At 49.1% G+C, this 19,825-nt stretch overlaps 1 protein-coding gene across 1 annotated transcript in view; it reads right to left on the reverse strand.

Annotated features, from left to right (window-relative positions):
• Window positions 1–4,013: 4,013 nt before the first annotated feature.
• Window positions 4,014–19,825, reverse strand: part of LOC146822041 (uncharacterized) — a 168,529-nt gene continuing 152,717 nt past the window's right edge. The window contains exons 6-8 of the mRNA XM_085609417.1: window positions 14,816–14,896; window positions 14,508–14,720; window positions 4,014–4,367 (exon numbers count right to left, since the gene is read on the reverse strand). Of these exons, the coding sequence (XP_085465543.1) occupies window positions 4,248–4,367; window positions 14,508–14,720; window positions 14,816–14,896 (414 nt within the window). The 3' untranslated portion in view covers window positions 4,014–4,247. The remainder of the gene's footprint in view (window positions 4,368–14,507; window positions 14,721–14,815; window positions 14,897–19,825) is intronic.

Consider the following 19,825-nt stretch of genomic DNA (forward strand, 5'->3'; position numbering starts at 1 on the left):
TAAAATACTAAGATAACATATATCCCTCATGGGGTGGTTCAGAGCATGAGGAGGCGAACTAGTGTGCATTTGTTTGTTACTTAGGCCCATATGTATGAAAGCAAAAATTAGTCGCAAACGCTGCGAATCGCAAAAAGCAGCGTTTGCGACTGATTTTTCGCAATTCCACATGTCTGACACACATATTTAGAGAAAAAGTAGAACTCGCTAAATTAGCGATTTCTTAGGCTGCGAAACAAGATTTTTGCGATTTTCCTTGCGATTTCTTAAATTGCGATTTCTCAACCTAGCGAAATTTCCTAAAAGGATATCGCAAATTAAGAAATCGCTATTAACACCAATTGCATGCAGGTGGTAAACTGGTGCAAGGTACTTAAACCACCCCACAATGCAACAGACCCACCCACAATGGCAGCAATGTTCGTGATAGCCAGGAGGCTGCGTATTCAGGCTCTTGCACAGAGGAGAATGAGACAGGAACGTATATTCAGGCTGCGCATCACTCTGTTCCAGCACACTGAAGAGGACATCTATGACAAGTACAGACTGCACCCACAGACCATAATGGACCTGATTGAGGAGCTGAAACCCTACTTGGAACACCCTACATGCAGGACACAAACAATTCCCACACATGTGCAGGTCCTGTGCTCCCTGCACCTCCTGGCGTCAGGGAGTTTCCAACGGGTAATAGCGGAGGTTGGTGGGGTGTCACAGAGTGCACTTTCGCGCTTTCTCCATGCCTTTCTAGATGCAAAGCTACAGAGGCTTTCACATCACATATACTTCCCCACCACCCAACAGGCATTACAGCAAACCAAACTGGACTTCTACCAGATTGCACGTTTCCCCCACGTCATTGGCTGCATCGATGGGACCCATGTGGCCATCACACCCCCATCAGCAACTGAATATGTCTACAGAAATCGGAAATGCTACCATTCCCTCAATATACAGATTGTGTGCAACGCAAAGTATATCATCACAGACATCGTACCCAAATACCCCGGCAGTACACATGACTCTTTCATCTTCAGACACAGTGGAATACACAGACGTCTGAGTGCTGGAGAGTTTGGGGAGGGGTACCTGCTAGGTAAATTCATGGCACACATCAATACATCCACTACATCACTTGAGGGGGGGGGGACATTGACTTACCTATTGTGTTTGTCCATGCAGGTGACAGTGCCTATGCAGTGCAGGACTTCATCCTGACCCCATATCTGGATCCTGCAAATGCAAGTGAGAGGAGCTACAACAGGGCACACAGATCTACACGCTGCGTCATTGAGCGTACCTTTGGAATCCTGAAGAGCCGCTTCAGGTGCCTGCATAAAAGTGGAGGCGCACTGCAATACAGCCCTGAGACCTGCTGTAAAATCGTGGCAAGCTGTGCAATGCTACATAACATGGCAATGAGGAAAGGCACCACAATTGATGTGACCGATACAGACACATCGGATGACGAGCGCCCTGCTCCCCCTGCCAGACCTGCAGCAGGAGTTGGGGCAGCTGCTGGACGCCAGAGACGGACAGAGATCACACAAAACTACTTCTAGGTGAGTAATGATGAAATGAGACAACAAAGCTTGAGGATGTGTGAAGTGTTTATTCACACTTCACATTAAAGAAATAGTAGCTGTCCCCAGCACATGTTGTGCACACAGTGCAGGTAAGGCACAAGTAACTGTGCAAACAGCATTGTAGGGTTCATTCACCCGTGTTGCAGTAAGTGTCACCGCACATGTTCACCTCCTTCGGTGACGTCCAGACTGAGTGCCCCCCATGGTGTTCCCTTGTCCTGCGCCCTGTCTGGCACTGCGTCGTCTTTCCCCTGGCAAGGTGGGAGTGACGCTGCTCCGACTTGAGGTGTCCTCACTGTCGGCAGAGGCCATGAGTGCGCTGCCACCAGCATTGGCCGTCTGCAGCTGCTCCACAGCAGTGGTTACCTGCGCAAGTCCTCGGGCTATATCCTGACAGCAGTGCGCCATCTCGACCTGCATAGTTACGCTTCTGCGTGTGAGGGTGCTGGTGGTGGTGCAGAGGCGGTTCACGGCCTCCGTGTAGTTGTGAAGGCGTGCATTGGCACGTCGGCCAGCCCTGTCATTGGCGGCTTGGTTTTGCCTCAAAGTGTCACAGAGCTCACGGATCGACCCTGCCATGGTCATGAAGCCCTCCCCCATGTTCTTCTGCTCATTGTGTATGCGGCATAGCTGCCTATTTATTGATCTCAGTGCTTTGCTTTGCAGGCGCTGTTCCTGCAGCATGCTCTGTTCCAGGCCTGAGAACACGGATCCTTCTGCTTCAGTCGCAGTGCTGCTCCTGGGCCTTGATCCGCATGTGTCCTGTGGTCTACTCCTTGGGCTTTGTGTGTCATGAATGGGCATGTGTGACACACCCGGACTCCCCTCTCTCCTGTCGGTGTCATCCCCTGTGGCAGGGATTTCGTCCTCAAACGGAGGCAGTGGGGGCACATGTGTGCGCTTCCTGTGCTGGATTGGCTGCTGCTCAGTGTCATCACTGGAGTCCGCAGAGTGTGCAGGCTCCTCTCCCTCTGCGCTGTCTTCTTGTGCCCTGGAATGTGCTGTGGATGTGAATGTAAAGGGGACTACATGAGTTTGTGTTATTGTCTGCATGTGGCAATCAATAAAGTTCCTACAGTTTTTTTTGGCTAACCTCTGACACTGTATCATTCACTTATCCCCAACCCACATGTTGCATTAAATTTCCTTTGTCTCATGGACACACTGTCAGACACAGTACTACGAGTCCCATGATGCATTGCTGGGTGTGCTGTAAGACCTGGGCTGGAATGACATTTTGGGAGTTTACTATGCACATTTGGGGAAGTGTGCATGGGATGGGGAGGAGTGCAGATTGATTTTGCATGCATCTTACATTGACTGCTGGATGCAGGGTCGGAGCTGTCTATGTCAGCCACGCCACCAACGCTCTCAGGCAGGAGAGTTGACTCCACAATCTCCTCATGGGGTGTTGGCTGCTCTGCAGTGGATGGTCCTCCTCCAGTCTGATTTGCGTCCTTCAGTCTGGCTGCCACCCTCTCCTTGGACCTCTGGCGCATGTCGTACCACTGCTTGCGCAGCTCTTCGATGGTACGAGTGGTGACTCCCACTGCATTCACCTTATTTTGTATTTGAAGCCAAATTTTCCTCTTCCTCGCCTCTGGGACACGCAGTGCCTTCTTGCCGAAGAGGAGCTCATGGCTGCAGACCATCTCCTCAATGAGGACCTCCTGCTCCTTTTCTGAGAACTTATGCTTCCTCTTCCTCTTCTCTGCATCCTTGCCCTCCTGTTGTTTGTGGGAATCCATTGCTGGTTGCTCTCTCCTGGGACGCCTCCTCACACTCCCCAAGCAGCCTCTGGGTGTGGCTCAGGTGAGCAGGTGCAGGAAATCACTCCAGTTTCCTGTTTGTGATGTCATCAGGCTGTACCTGGTTTGCAGATTCCGATTTCTTATTTTGCGAATTTCGCTATTAAGAAATCGCAAAATGGGTGTCTGAGAATATTTTGCGATTTTTAAGAAATCGCAATATATTTGCGATTAATTTTTTACATCCCGCTTAGCGAATCTCAATTTGCGAATCGCAAAATATCGCAAATTCGGATTCGCTAAACGGGAGTTTGATACATATGCCCCCTAATCATTGAATGGAATATTGTATGGCCAGAACATTTCATTAATGTTGTCTTTCTGTCCGATGCTTCTTGCAATTGATTCTCATGCAGCTTTTATTGAAGCCAGAAATATTCCGTCAGATTTGGCTGAACATTTCATGGTTAACAGGAACAGAACTCTGTTGTGCTGGCCATTATGGACAAGGGGTTTCCTGAATGAGAACGAAGGGCTGATAACTTGTCAGGATTATGATGAATATAACTATATGAAGTCTCAGACATTTAGCAAAAACAAAACATAAAAATGATCAGTGAACACAAAAAAGAAGGTGTTTGCTGTGGACTTCAGATAATCACACACTTGCTTATTCTTTAGCTTTCATTTATTGGAACATACATTCTTATTTTCATATTGAAAAAAATAGCTGGTGCAAATCTACTACTGAACTGTGGCACTTTAATAATATTGTTTGGAAGAACAAATCTTACAAGCCTTTGGCTCCATTTAGATCAACCAATCTTAAATGTTTTTACTGGTTTACAAGGCTATCATCAGACACATTAATAACTTGGGAGCTTGTTTCAGCATGCTTTGAAGTCCAGGCAAATCAGCAGAGCTCAGCAATATGAAGATTCCCTCCAACTCCAGCCACTGCTACAACCTGGCCATCGCGTGTCACATCCAAGGTCTGAACAGTTTTGTTGAATAAGGATACATCACCAAGAACCTGTGATTAGTAGGAAAACAATACATGCATCATGCTTTAAATAAAATGGCACTTTGTTCCATAAGTAATGCTATGTCGTTTCATGCTAGTGATTTACTAAAACGCAACAACAAATATTTTCCCCAGACAACATAGTCACACCTAAAATCTCAGCAACTGACTTAGAAATTCTAGTGAAACAGGTGAACATGAATAGCAGGATTGCAACATGCAATAAAGAACTCCAGGTGGACATCTTGCACACTAACAGTTTACACACAAAAGCTACAGTAGCAACTGTAGATCAATTTCATTTACGAAATACAACCTAACACCCAAGGACCAAGCAAATATTAAGTGGTTGTCAAAACTATGAGGAATCTCAGGCAACAGCCACACCGGCTGGCCAGAATCTGAAGCATCAGCTGGAAAACAGCAAAAACATGAACAAACACAGACCCCTAGCCCAAATGATGTAATATGCAGATCTTATAACACCTATGTGGAGTGAAGGAGCTCTTATGCTGGCTAGTACTCTACTTGAGAGCAATTGCAAAAACCTTAAAGCGCAGTAACAAGGAGTCGATCTTGGGATAACATACAACAAAGTTTGTAGCATTCACTCATTTCTACACTGCACTGGTATATGATGTTTAAGGATTTCATTGGGAAGTTTCCAAAGCTCATAGAAAAACCATCAGAAAGATAATCAAATGTCTTTAATTTCTTTACTAAGATAGTGCACTTGGTTACTTTCTCCAAACGTTCACATGCTATGAAATTACAGACGTATTTATTTGCAAAGTGGTTCAACGAATTGAGTTTCCAAAACACATTACTCTCGTTACCACCAACAATTTGATAGGCAAACATAGGCAATCAATCAAAATATTGAATGGCTGATTAAATGTTTGATGTCTCAGTTAAAAGAACAGGGAGCCCACTCTGCACTGCATAGTACAAAGCACTTCCTGCTTATATTGGTCTATCCTAGAATGCTCCTGGCCCTCTGGATTATTCCACTTCCGACACAGCACTGCCACAGCCTCAACAAGCAGCAGTGGTTCTTTTAGAGGCGGTGAAGCTGGCAGAAAAGATGTGTGCTGTCTCCAAGAAAACATTTTGACGTGCCATGTTGGACTATGCCTTCTTGATGGACATTCACCTGTTCTTCTGCTCTTCCCTGCTGAAGACACTATCCTTTGAACAGTTATGGTCACATCCTTTAATTTGCCTTCAGGTTTACATGGATGGCAGTCTTGGATGTGAATGTTCTTAATTGTTGATAACTACCTATTTTGTGGTTGGATGTAGTGGTTGGCTGGTTTGGTGGAGTATGATTGAGCTCATTGGTAAAAGCAAGCCACCGCTTCTGCTGATCTCCGAGTGTTTATTCTCTCGGGTTGGCAAACTTGGATACTTTAACTTCTATGGGAAGGGTTTTTTTATAGGTTCTGAAGAGGCGGGTGGTGAATCCGAATGACAACTTCAGTACAGACGGCCATGGCAACTGACTCCAGAACCCGGGGGCTCATGGTTCGATCCCCAGCGCCGGTGGCAGATCAGTCCAGCACTATGTGACTCTGGGCAATAGCTCGCTTAATCTTCCCGACACCACCCAGCGCCTCAACACCCTCGGATAACTGTTTGCGCTTTACAAATACTGGACATACTGGCATTGTAACAGTACTGCAGAAAGAGACAATAAAGGTAGGTTGAGGAGAAACACCGGCAGAAGAGTGGTTCTTCCAGGCCATTATTTCAGACATACAGTGGTGTTTAAATTTGGGGGACATGCATTACACCACTCATCAACAGAGGATTCTATTGCTATGAATGATGTATTTGTTGTGAGCTGGGATTTGCCATATGCATGGTTTCCATTAATATCATGAACCCTTCCCTTCTCACTCCCTGGCCTTTTAGATGTGCAGTCTTCTTTGGGAATCATCACTTTGGACCATCTAAACGGAACTTCCACCAAAGATTTTACTTGCTATCTCCAGTACCGGGGACCTAAAAAGTGTTATCAACCCTCTTGCTGCTGCGGCACGTGCTCATGCTTGCAATGGGAGTCCTTGTCCATCACTTGTAAAACAAGTGGCAACATGATTGGGGAAGGAGGGTAGGAAGTTGTCGAACATGCACATATCTCGTGGGGTTCTTAGAGTCTGGACTTTTTCCTTATGCCCTTTAGTCACAAGTCTAGACTTTTATCTGGAGCTGTTAAATGTTTGTTATTCTGGGTTTCTGTAAAACTTAACAAAACGGGTACAGCTTGCAGCATTACCAAATAAGAGATAGATATTGGGAGATGTAATTTGTGTGGAACCTGATAGTTCATTAGCAGAGGGATGGTTTGTCCCCATATAGCATAGGCCACTTGATGGGGAAAGCATAGTTAAGAGCAGGCTTCTCCAATGAGTAGCTCATGTGATACTAGTAGCTCACCGGCTACCTGTAAGAAGCTCGCCTATGTGCAGCCCAGCCTATTAAGTTAGAGGCTTTGCTTGGCTGAAGTAATATATGGACAACAAAACTGAGAATGCATATTTGAGATGTAATGTGTGTATTTCCAGAACTCCTAGCATGATGTTTGAAGAAAAATGGCTCACTTTTCACAACACATTTAAAGCGGATATGGATTAGTTACTTACCTGTAATCCTAGTTCTCTTCCAGGGGTATCCTCATCAAAGTCATAAGCATTAGAATATTCCCGCCCATGTGCGGGATCCCGGAAACAGTATATTATATGTGCCCCACATATACATATCCATACATATATACCTATATGTATACACAAGCAAATGCAGCCCCTAACACCCTAGAGCTGAATCATGCTGTAAGGAATTTCCACTACACATTAGAAAAAATAGCATTATAAACATGAGAAACAACATTATAACTTGTTTGGAAACTGTTTTAATGCTTAGAAAACAGCAGAAATTCTTAGAAAACACTGAAAGCATAGGAAGCTCCCAGGCTGCATTGCAAATACCCAGTCTAAAAAGACTGAAAAGCTAACTCATAGCTGTATAGTAAGAACTGACACCGTGCCTTTAAGGCACACCTGACCCCCACCTTCCCATCATGCCTCAGGGGTGACAGTTAGGTCAGTTGTTCTTTGCGGAGACTGAAAAGTCATGGCCCAAAGAAAATAATAACCTCTGAAAACTATCACACCTTTGCCCGGGGAGGCGGGAGGGTTGCTTATGACTTTGATGAGGATACCCCTGGAAGAGAACTAGGATTACAGGTAAGTAACTAATCCTTCTCTTCCAGGGGATCCTCATCAATAGTCATAAGCATTAGAATAGAATAGCGAGCCTCACCTCATCTCCCTGCGGGCAAAGGAAAGAAAAAAACAGAGAAGGAACAGTATGCTCAGATAGCTCAGCTACCCAAACAGGTTCCTCAAGGAGGCTTGGCCTACTTGGGCATCCGCCCTGGAATCGGATTCGAGGCAGTAGTGCCTGGTAAAAGTATGGACCGATTTCCAAGTGGCCGCCTTGCAGATCTCTGCCATAGGAATGTCATGCAGGAAAGCTACTGTGGCCGCTTTCCCCCTAGTAGAATGGGCCTTAGGGGCCAAAGGTAAGGGCCTTTTCGCCAGCTGGTAGGCTAGGGTAATGCAAGAAACAATCCATCTGGAAATGGATCGCTTAGCTGCTGGGAAGCCTGTTCTCATGGCGCCATAGTTGACAAACAGCTGGTCCGTCTTCCTAATGCCTCTGGTACTTGCCAGGTAGAATTTAAGTACCCTTTTGAGGTCTAAGGAGTGGAGCGACCGCTCAGCCGGGGTCGCTGGATTCGGGAAGAAGGATGGCAGAGAAATGGACTGATTAATATGAAAATCAGACACTACCTTAGGGAGAAAGGATGGATGTGCCCTTAAGACCACTTTGTGCTGGTGAAAAACTGTGTACGGCTCTTTAGTACACAGAGCCTGGATTTCGCTTACTCTGCGTGCCGATGTAATGGCTACCAGAAAAGCCGCCTTCCACGACAGATGCTGTAAAGAAGCTTTGTGGATCGGCTCAAAAGGTGGGCCCATCAACTTGGATAACACTAAGTTCAACTCCCACGGAGGTGAAGGGTTTCGAACAGGGGGGTAAACTTTTTTCAACCCCTGCAAGAAGTCCTTGACCACCTGCATCTGGAAAAAAGAAGGTTGACTGGGAGACCTCCTGTAAGCTGTAATGGCAGACAAATGGACCCTGATGGATGCATACTTCAAGCCTGATCTAGCTAAGTGGAGGAGGTACGGAAGGATGACGTCCTCCTGCCCCTTTGTAGGATCATGGTGATTCTCCCTACACCAAATGAAGAACCTCTTCCACTTAAACGCATAAGACGCTCTTGTGGAGGGTCGCTTCGCTTCCTTGAGAATATGCATGCAGTCAGGAGGTAGACCTAAATGTCCGTATTGCAGGACCTCAGGAGCCATGCCGTTAAGTTCAGTGAGGGAAGGTTGGGATGCAGAATCCTCCCGCCCATCTTGGACAGCAAGTCCGGCCTGCAAGGCAGCCGCCTGTGAGGTCGAACCGAGAGATGAAGAAGGTCCGGGTACCACCACTGGCGCGGCCAGTCCGGAGCTATGAGGATCATCTTCATGTCGGATCTGAGCAGCTTGGATACCACCTTCGGAATCAGAGGCAGGGGCGGAAAGGCGTAGGCAAATGTCCCTGACCAGTCCATCAAAAGAGCATTCCCCCTGGTCCCTGGACGGTGGAATCTGGACGCGAAGGCGTGGCATTTTGAATTTTCGTCGTCTGCAAACAGATCGATGTCTGGACGACCCCACCAACGGAACAGGTCCGCCACCACGTCGTCGTGCAGCACCCAGTCGGGCTGATCTTCGAAATGCCTGCTGAGTGCGTCTGCCTTGATATTCAATTCCCCTGGAAGGTGTACTGCCACCACCGAGAGGTTCCGGGCAAGCAGCCAGTGCCAGATCGCCTGCGCCTCCAGGGAGAGGGGCCGTGACCGAGTCCCGCCCTGTTTGTTCAGGTAAAACATGGTCGTGGTGTTGTCGGTCTGCACCAGGATTGAGTTGGTCTCGATTGCTGGGAGGAACGCTTTTAGAGCAAGGTGGACTGCCCGAAGCTCTAGCATATTTATGTGGTAGCCCTGTTCTTTTGCAGACCACTGACCTTGTATCTGGAGGCACCCCATGTGGGCTCCCCATCCTTGTAGCGACGCGTCTGTCACCACTGATTGCACCGGAAGTGGCTGGTGAAACGGGACTCCCACCAACAGATTGTTCTGACGAGTCCACCATGTTAGGGAAGATTTCGCTACCTGGGGGAGAGAGATCCGATCTCCCCAACGACCTGTGGACTGATCCCATTGATCCTCCAGAGCTTGCTGCAAAGGTCTCATCCGCAGCCTGGCGTGGGGAATCAGAAAAATGCAGGACGCCATGGAACCCAGCAGAGATGCTACCTGCCGAACTGACGGCCTCCGCATCTGCTGCATAAGCCTGCATTTTTTCTTCATTGAAGACAGTCTCTCCTCCGAAGGATACGCTCTTCCCACGCTTGTGTCCAGAACGGAGCCAAGGTAGTGGATGGACTGAGTAGGCCGCTGCACGGACTTCGCCATGTTGACGTGAAGGCCGAGAGCGTGCAACTGTCTTAGACAGATTTGGAAGTCTTTCCTCACCTGTTGCTGGGTTGGAGCCTTCAGTAACCAGTCGTCCAGGTACGGGTAGACGAAGAGACCCTGCTTGTGTAGGCAGGCCGCCACCACTGCCATACATTTGGTGAAGACTCGCGGGGCCGACTTGAGTCCGAATGGAAGCACTTTGTACTGGTAGTGCTTGTCTCCTACCACAAACCGCAGGTACCTGCGGTGATGCTTTGCTATTGGAATGTGAAAATACGCATCTTGGAGGTCCACCGAACACATCCAATCTCCGACTTGTAGATGTGGACATATTTGGTGAAGCGCCAACATACGGAACTTCTCCTTGACGATGACTTTGTTTAGGAGACGAAGGTCCAGAATCGGCCGAAACTTGTGCTCTTGATCTTTCTTGGGCACCAGGAAGTACCGGGAGTACACTCCTTTTCCGACCTGTGAAGGAGGAACCCTTTCTATGGCATGCTTTTGCAGAAGGGACCTCACTTCCCGCTTGAGTAGGTTTAGGTGGTGAGGACGGGACCTCTTTGGCGGGATGTCTCTGGGAAGCGCTCGAAAACGTAGCGCATATCCATGACGCAGTATATTCAGCACCCAGCGATCTTTTGTGATGCTGACCCACTCTGCTAGATGTTGCGACGCACTTCCTCCCACTGGAGTGGGCAACGGTCGTAGAGGAAGCCACAGCTCATGACTTTCCTCCTCTTGTGGCAGTGGAGGACTGTTGTTGGTGTCCACCTCTGCCTCTGCCAGACTTTCCGCCTCGAAACTGGGTTTTCCCTTGGGGTTTGCTCTGAGACCACTGAGGGGTTTGAACCCTCTGTTGAGGCCCCTTGCGTTGGGTGGGTCGAAAACGGCGCTTGAACTCCTTTTTCTTCTCCAAGCCCACGGCTTTGAGAGTGTCCAGCTCAGTTTTCATGCGCCCCATCTCCTCATCCGTGTGAGTGCCGAAGAGGGAGTTGCCAGAGAACGGGAGGTTTAAAATCCGTTGCTGTGCGTCCGGCTTGAGCCCTGTCAGACGCAACCAGGACGACCTCCTGGCGCAGACGCCGTGTGTATAAGAGTGGGCTGAGATTAGCGCACCATCCGCCGCTGTGCTAATCGACTGATTAGCCACCAGTGCCCCTTCAGTAACAATCTCCTCAAAGTCCTTTTGGTCCTCCTTGGGCAGCTTGGATTTGAAACGTTCCATCGAATCCCAGAGGGCCCTATCGTACCTGCCCAGAAGCGCCGCCGCGCTGGAGATCTTGAGGGCTGCCGCCGCCGAAGAGCAGGTCCTGCGTCCCCATGAGTCCTGGGTTCTGCTCTCCTTGTCTGGAGGGACGGAGGAGGAGGAGGACGACGCCGTCTGACCCTTCCTGGCAGCTGCCACTATGACGGAGTCCGCAGGTGGGTCTGTCTTTACAAAGACGGGGTCAGAGGTAGCTGGCTTGTATTTTTTTAGGATACGAGCCGGAACGGCTTTGACAGTCGCCGGGGTGAGAAAAGTGTCCATGACTGGTTCCATGATTCCTGGGACCAAAGGTAGCAGCGGACGAGAGGCAGACTTTTGGTGAAGTGTTTCAAAAATCACCGAGGTTGTGACTTGGGGGACTGACATCTCAATCCCCAGCTTCAGTGCTCCCCGCTGCAACACTTCCTGGTAGGTGTTGATGTCGTCTACGGGAGAGACCCTGGACACTGGGCTGTCCGTGAGCGTGGGAGAATAGTTTCTGATGGAGGACTTGGAGGATGAGGAAGAGGACGATGATGGAGTCCTTTTGCGCTTCCGGTGATGATCACGCGCCCTTGACCCAGGTGAACGCTCCTCCCGTCTGGGGGAGCGCGATCTGCGTCGCCTGTAGTCCGGAGATCTCGGACGTGCTGGCCTGGGGGGACTAGCTCTGTCCACAGCGGCCACCAGGCGTTGCAGCGGAGAATCATGCACTGGGCTGATGTATTCCCGCATCCTCCTTGTAGGCCCTGAGTCTAGCCAATGATGTGCTGGTAGTAGCCATCTGGGCGACAGAGTAACGGTCTGAGTCTGAGGAGAAGACCTACGGGGTTGAGCTGCATGGTCTCGTGGCTTTGCTGGTCGTGGAGAGGCCTCTGAGTGGGAGGAGGAGTGGCGAGAAGCCGACTCCGTAACCAGGACCACCGACTTGTCTGAGGCCTGTCTCGACGTCGAGCGCGGTCTTGACGACGATCCGTGGTGTCCTCTCCTGTCTCGGTGGGACTCTCTCGACGTCGAACGCCGTCTCGACGTGGACCGGCGGCCATGTTCCGTGGGCGAAGCCTGCCGCCTCGACGTCGAGCGGCGATGTGAAGCCGACGACGGAGGCTCTCTCTCCCTCGACGCCGGACGCCGCGGGGACGCCGGCGGAGATGCTGCCACTCTCGACGTCGATACCGATGCCAACCTCGACGCCGAACGCCGCTTGGAGGACGACGGCGGAGGATCCTGCTGCTTCGACGTCGAACGTCGATGAAGCCTCGACGACGGTGGGGATGGTGCCCTCGACGACGGAGGGGTGACACTCCTCGACGCCGGTCGTCGCCTGGTTGACGACGGCGGAGGGTCCCTGCTCCTCGACGCCGATCGACGTCGAGATGTCGACGGCGGAGGGTCCCTGCTCCTCGACGCCGAACGCCGCTGGGTTGGCGACGGCGGAGGCTCTCTGCTCCTCGACGCCGATCGTCGCCGGGTTGACGACGGCGGAGGTTCTCTGCTCCTCGACGCCGATCGTCGCCTGGTTGACGACGGCGGAGGTTCCCTGCTTCTCGACGCCGATCGTCGCCGGGTTGACGACGGCGGAGGGGGGGTGTCTCTCGACGCCGAACGTCGCCGGGTTGACGACGGCGGAGAGGATCTGGATCTCGACGCCGCTCTGGATCTCGACGCCGATCGTCGCCGAGTTGACGATGGCGGTCTGGACTTCGACGTCGACGTCGTACCTGCTCTCGACGGCGAGCCCGCTGTCGAGAACTTCTTTTTCGAAATATGACCTACCGGAACATCTTTTCCCAGCGCCGAGCCCGACGCTGAGGCGGAAGGACGAGAGGACTTGCTTCTAGATGATTTTTTATGCCTCTTGGAGCCCTTCCTCACCGGAGATCGGCCTCTAGATGGTTGCGCTAGGCCATAAGCGCGACTTCGCTCTCTGTCCTTCAAAGTTCTTTTGGACAGGCCCTGGCAGTGAGGACATGTGCTGGAATCATGGTCCTCCGGCAGACACAGGATACAGACCCTGTGAGAGTCAGTCGCGGCCTTTTTCTTGCCACAGGCAGGGCAAGGATCGAAAAGAGAAGGCATTTTAAGTGGAAAAAATGCCCAAATAAGCCTAAAAAAAGGCAGCCTCTTACTGACTTAGCTGTGAAACGTCGAAGTAAGGGAAAAAGAATTGAAAAAATAGACAATATTTTCTGACAAACTCAGAAAAAAGTGGAGCTCTGTTGCCAGGATCCTTCTAGAAGGAGCCGGAAAGAACAACTGACCTAACTGTCACCCCTGAGGCATGATGGGAAGGTGGGGGTCAGGTGTGCCTTAAAGGCACGGTGTCAGTTCTTACTATACAGCTATGAGTTAGCTTTTCAGTCTTTTTAGACTGGGTATTTGCAATGCAGCCTGGGAGCTTCCTATGCTTTCAGTGTTTTCTAAGAATTTCTGCTGTTTTCTAAGCATTAAAACAGTTTCCAAACAAGTTATAATGTTGTTTCTCATGTTTATAATGCTATTTTTTCTAATGTGTAGTGGAAATTCCTTACAGCATGATTCAGCTCTAGGGTGTTAGGGGCTGCATTTGCTTGTGTATACATATAGGTATATATGTATGGATATGTATATGTGGGGCACATATAATATACTGTTTCCGGGATCCCGCACATGGGCGGGAATATTCTAATGCTTATGACTATTGATGAGGATCCCCTGGAAGAGAATTGAGTGATACACCATGTGGCTTCGGGCATACTTATTACTAATATCAAAACCTTGGTACCACGGGCATGACTGCTCTGTATTACCTATGTAGGAGCATTTGAAAACCACTAAATATATATTTTAACATTACTGCTGGCAAATCTGCCTGCTGCACTGAACTTATCGCTGCTGGTCATCAAGCATAGGATGGCTACCAATGTAATCTTGTCTGATGTGGTCACTATTAGAACACTACTAATATTAGGAGCTAAGGGGGATTTTCATTAAACATAAGGAGCTCTTGTTGCAGAAAAGGTTAAAGACCCCAGTTCATTGGGACTTTGAAAGATTGTGCTAAGAGAGGACAAATGTGCACTTTATAAAAATGTTTCTCCATTTTCTTTTGAGACAAGCCTACCTGGTTATTCCACGTTTGATTTAGTGATTTGCCTGAAATGATGTTTTGATGCATTTGACATCTATATATAAACCACAAAGAGTTTACAAATAATGGTATGGGGAGCACAGGGCAGAAGTTTGCCCTAACTCAATAAGTCTTTCAAGAGTACTTAAAGCCATATATTACACACTTATTTTTCACAAAAACACACACACTTACCTCATCAGTTTTATAATCCACAGCACTGGCACCGTAAGTGCCACTTCCTCCTGCGATGACCACATTTTTTTCACAGAATTTTGCTGCATAAAGAAACTCCCCCTGTAACAAATTTGCTGGGAAAGGGATATCTTTCAGAAGCTCTGAAGACCGTAAATCCCACAATTGCAAAGCATTACGTGCGACCCATGAAGCGGTCAAGACCATATTTTCCTGCAATTGAGAGAGTGAATTCAGTTGAACAGTTTACAAGATACATACAATTTAAATATTAATTATTTTAAAATAGAACTTATTCCGAGTATTACCTTGATATCAATGCCTGGTCCACAGATATGAGGTCCATTTATCACTCTTCGGGCTTCCTTGGCCATTCGCTTGTCCCAAACCTGAAACCAGAGAACCCCAATGTGGTATGAAAAAAATCATACAATTATATGTTGAGTTTCCCTTATGTTTCACCTAGCCCTTAACACACTGCCATCCCACCTCTGTTCCAGATAACAGTACCTGCTGTCACCTACCCCTTTACACACTGCCATCCCACCTCTGTTCCAGATAACAGTACCTGCTGTCACCTACCCCTTAACACACTGCCATCCCACCTCTGTTTCAGATAACAGTACCTGCTGTCACCTACCCCTTAACACACTGCCATCCCACCTCTGTTCCAGATAACAGTACCTGCTGTCACCTACCCCTTTACACACTGCCATCCCACCTCTGTTCCAGATAACAGTACCTGCTGTCACCTACCCCTTAACACACTGCCATCCCACCTCTGTTCCAGATAACAGTACCTGCTGTGGGGGAAAACATGTTCCCTTCATGGATTGCAAATGAGAAGGAAGGCCACATATGTATCACCTTAGTGAAAGGGTTGCATTGTCTGAGTGACTTTTATAATCAACCATTGCTCCTGTTGAGACACCAAGAGGTAAACCTGCCCCATTTTCCAGGGATAAAACCTTCAGGCCATTTAATGGGGAAAGCATGGTTTAGAGAATGTAGGGGCTTTTTAAAATGTAGGGTTAATTGAAGTATGGATGAGGCAGCACTATCACGTAGGATAACAAAAGTGCTACATCTAAAAAGTAATTGAGAATAATTCTGCACAATAAAATTGCCATCTGTCAGTTCTATAATGTGAATATAAGGCAACAGTCTATTTCGGTATAAGCCCATACAAAAATAATGGGTTCATGTGCAAAAAGTGTAGCAGTAGCACCAGGTTATTCTCCCTTCTATTGGTGCCTATAAGGAATCAACTTGTGATCCACCAATAATACCTCACATTTGTATTACAGATCCCCTGGTATTGAAAATGAACAAGTTAATTACATATGGTAACTGTGGAAATTTAGCTTGTAACTGAACATTATCTGCGCCATCTTGCCTCTCCCCAGCGCCACGCACAGCGAACCCACGGCCGCCATTTCAGGCACCCCACTCTCTCTCCCCGCTCATTGTCGATCGCCAGCGCGTCCCCCTGGCGCTGCAAGCATCCCCCCGCGCGCCGACCACCCCCGCTCTCTCATACATGGGCCATAAACCCTCTCCTTCTGCGCGACCCTGCCATGGAATCACACCCCGTGCCTGACCAACACCTCCTTTCATCCCATACATGGTCATACATCCTTCCTGATAACCCCCATCCTCCGCGCCCGATTGTCCGAACCGATCCCAGGCCATCACCTAGCCCTACGGATGCAGTTTATCGCCCCTACTGTAAGGAAAACACCCCACATCAAAGGGATTACAGCAGATCAAAGCCCCTACCCCCTGAGACCCGACCGGTTGCACCCACGGGAATTGGCGGAATGTCCAGCTGTGTGATAGCCATCTCCTACTGTAGGAGGGGTGGGGACTCCCACTGAAGATATGTGTGGGAACGAGCTCGAAGTGGGGATTCCGAGGAAGTTCTTTCTTGTATCAAGACAATCTCAAGAATGTGCCATGTGTGATAAACCTGCAATAAAGTCATAAACCTGTGTATAAGAGGCCAGGCCTCAGAGATGCAGTTAGAGCACCTCGTGACGATACCTTGCTGTCTGATCTGATGTGTTCTGCTCCGACGGAATAAAACTTTGTTTCCTGCCTTCCAGTCTCCGGCGCCTGCCTCTTTCATTGGTAAATTATCGAATGGTATGAGAGGCGATTACCGCCGGGCAATACTTGAAAGGTTATCGACTGAAACTGCCGCTACCGTTTAACAATTGGCGTCCCAAGCGTGGGGCCCATCAGCGACACGTGGATCCAGTGGGAGAGGTCCCGACGACAGAGTAAACGACTGCAACGATCGGGAGAGCTCCTGCCCGATAGACCCTCGTCTGGCAGCCGATCATCCGAACTTCACTGGTTCCGAGCAGACCTCTCTCTCGAGTGATCTACGGTCCTGACTGGGAACCATCAGGAGTGCCGCGGCAAATACGGAGAGTAGAGGACGATCGGGCGCTGGAGGCGGAAGACGAGAAACTGTCCACGCGGTCCGGGTAAGGTCGTGAAACACGACAAATTGCGAAATAATTGATTGACTGAAATACTAGTATTGCTCATTGATTGTTCTCTTTGAGATATTCGCTGTCTACAAACGGGGAGGAGTAGAAATACTCTCTCTCTCTCCCTTTGCAGATAATGAAGGGTAGGTAACGCAGACTTTTGTCCCCGTTGTAACCCGTCGTGCCTATCTTTATCTCCCCACTGATTGATTGTCCGAACATTGATTGTTTTGAAGAATAGTGCTATTTGAGATATTCTCTGTTTGCAAATAATGTAGAATAGAAATATTCTGTCTAGTCTTTGCAAATAGTGAAGGGTAGGTAACGCAGACTTTTGTCCCCGTTGTAACCCGTCGTGCCTATCTTTATCTCCCCATTGATTGTCCGAACACTAGTTGTTCGATATTGGTTCTTTGGAGGTATTCTCTGCTTACAAATAACGAGGAATAGAGATATTCTGTCTAGTCTTTGCAAGCAGTGAAAGGATAGGTAGTGCTGACTTTTGTCCCCGTTGAAACCCGTCATGCCTATCTTCTCCCCACTGATTGGTAGTTGGTTTTGCCCGGACCGCTTATTAGAGGTGAACCATCCGGCTCCTCTGGAAGGCACCCCTAATAAGGACATGTTCACTAAAATACGAACTAATCGCCGTAGTTTATAGCAAGCTATGGCATAAAATATACAAAGGGGGACCCCGAGAGTCAGTGGCCACTGGTAGGATCCTTTTTGACCCTACAAAACTAAAGAAACGCTATGAAATAGCCCTTTGTGGGATATATGGAACTAGGGGAAGGAACCAAGCTCACGGTCAAGACGGCCACGAGGTAGCCCGGCTCCATCGCTCTCGCTGCCTAAACATGTCTGCCCTACCACCCACCCCGCCCAGTAGACACGACCGAAAGCCTGTTGATACCCACCATCGACGTCACCGAACTTGACTAGGATCACGCACAATTGGACTATGCCATTTTCCGATTACACTGTAACTAGATTGCAAATATGTACAACACTCCAACAAAGTAGTATGATTAAACATTTTAATAACTTATAGGTATAACAACATTCCGACAAGATGAACAGGTTAAAACACGTTTTAAACAGCTATTTACATGACAGTCTGCTGCGACCTGCATCCCAAAGCATTTACGTCCATGTGACACCGTCCTCGCCTCTCCTTCCTCGAAGTTGCAACATTGGCCTGTTTTGGGCGGTCCTTTTAGTCGGCCTTGGGCTATAAAAGCCATGCAAAAATCCATTGACATCAGTGGCGGACAACTGTGCGAATAGTCCGGAAGCCACACGCGGCGCCAAGACCCTGGCAACGCCAAGGTGGGTCTGCCACGTTGTGCGGATCTTCCCATTCTCTTCTTCCTTCAATAACGAAGGGTGCCCTGGCGGGGGGAAGCGACGCGGACGGGCCTCCCCCGCCTCCCCAGGTGGAGGCTCGCCAGCAGATGAGGGCACCCCAACCATTTTACTCGCCGGCCAGCTGAGTTGCACCCAGCCATTTCACTCGCTGTCCAGCTGAGTTGGCGCCCCTGCACTCGACCGCCGGACAACCACCCAAGCCCGGGTTCACCAAGATTGCCACTAACGCCCGACGCGAGGAGTGGGCCCCCGCAGCCGAATGATCGGGGACCCACCACGGTGGCGATACCATCTGAACTGCTGCTGTCACTGCTACTGGACCCCTGGGGTGGCGGTTGATCTTTCAGATTCAGGCCCGGCCCGCTGGAAAGACGGCTCTGGACTCGGAAGCTTGTCTGCTTGGGCGTGGGCCCCACCCTTGGAAAAACGCCACCACAGCTTTGCAGATTCTGCGGGGGTCATTGGCCCTCGACTCCCGCGGACTTCCGGTAAGGACAAACCGCCGCCATTGTTCTTTGCCCCGGGCGGCAGCCACCTTGCCTCCGCTTGGTGCAGTGAAAAAGACTGAGGCAGGACGTCGGCAGAAAGACCCGCCTACTGTCCCGCCCTAAGAACGGATCACGGCATCACCGTGAGACCGTGGTGACGCCATGCTGACGCAAGCTTCTGTTTGAATTATCAGAAGACACCGCGGCGTATCCGCTCGGATCGGGTCCGGTGGAATCTCAACATGACCCGGTAGGAACCAAAACTGTACCTCCCTATCCCCGAATCACGATTCATGCTGTCTGTTCTTTTCCATCGATGCCAACGAAAGTTCTCGAACTACCGAAAGGAATTCTGGTCCGACAGCTAATTCATGGAAAGACTTAGACTGTACACTGGCCCGACCTCGCCCCAAAATGGCGCCGATGTAGGAGAGGCCTACAACGCCTTGTGGCATTCCAGTCACGTGGCATTTGTATTAAAAGGATATGTATGTGATGTTTCCACACATGATGAGCAGAGGGACGGGAAGGGTACTGACCGAGCATACGTACAACCTTACTGATTGCTGACCTACCCATTTTTTATTTAGCGTTTTTGTTCTTTTATGCTAAGATAGTGTTGCTCATGATGCTCGACGCCTCTCACGCCGTGGCCGGCCTGAACGGTTGTAGGCCCGTATTTGTATACTGACATTGTTTTAAATAAAGGTCTTCTTAAAGGGATTACGGAATCAGTGTCATGACAAATCATCTAGGTTGGTAAAGGTTTTTCTTTTGAATAAACGATTGTTACTCCCAATCAATAGAAAACAGATAATGCAGACCCCATTTACATGAATCTTTTTGATTGACGGAATTTGTGCCCGTCACACCTGTCTTTTCCAAGAGTTGTTAGAAAATGGTCAACCATAGCTTAAGGTATATGCCGAATGCAAGGTATGGTATCTTGCACCATAATACACGA

Source organism: Triturus cristatus, chromosome 6, assembly GCF_964204655.1.
Source record: "Triturus cristatus chromosome 6, aTriCri1.1, whole genome shotgun sequence".
NCBI lineage: Eukaryota > Metazoa > Chordata > Amphibia > Caudata > Salamandridae > Triturus > Triturus cristatus.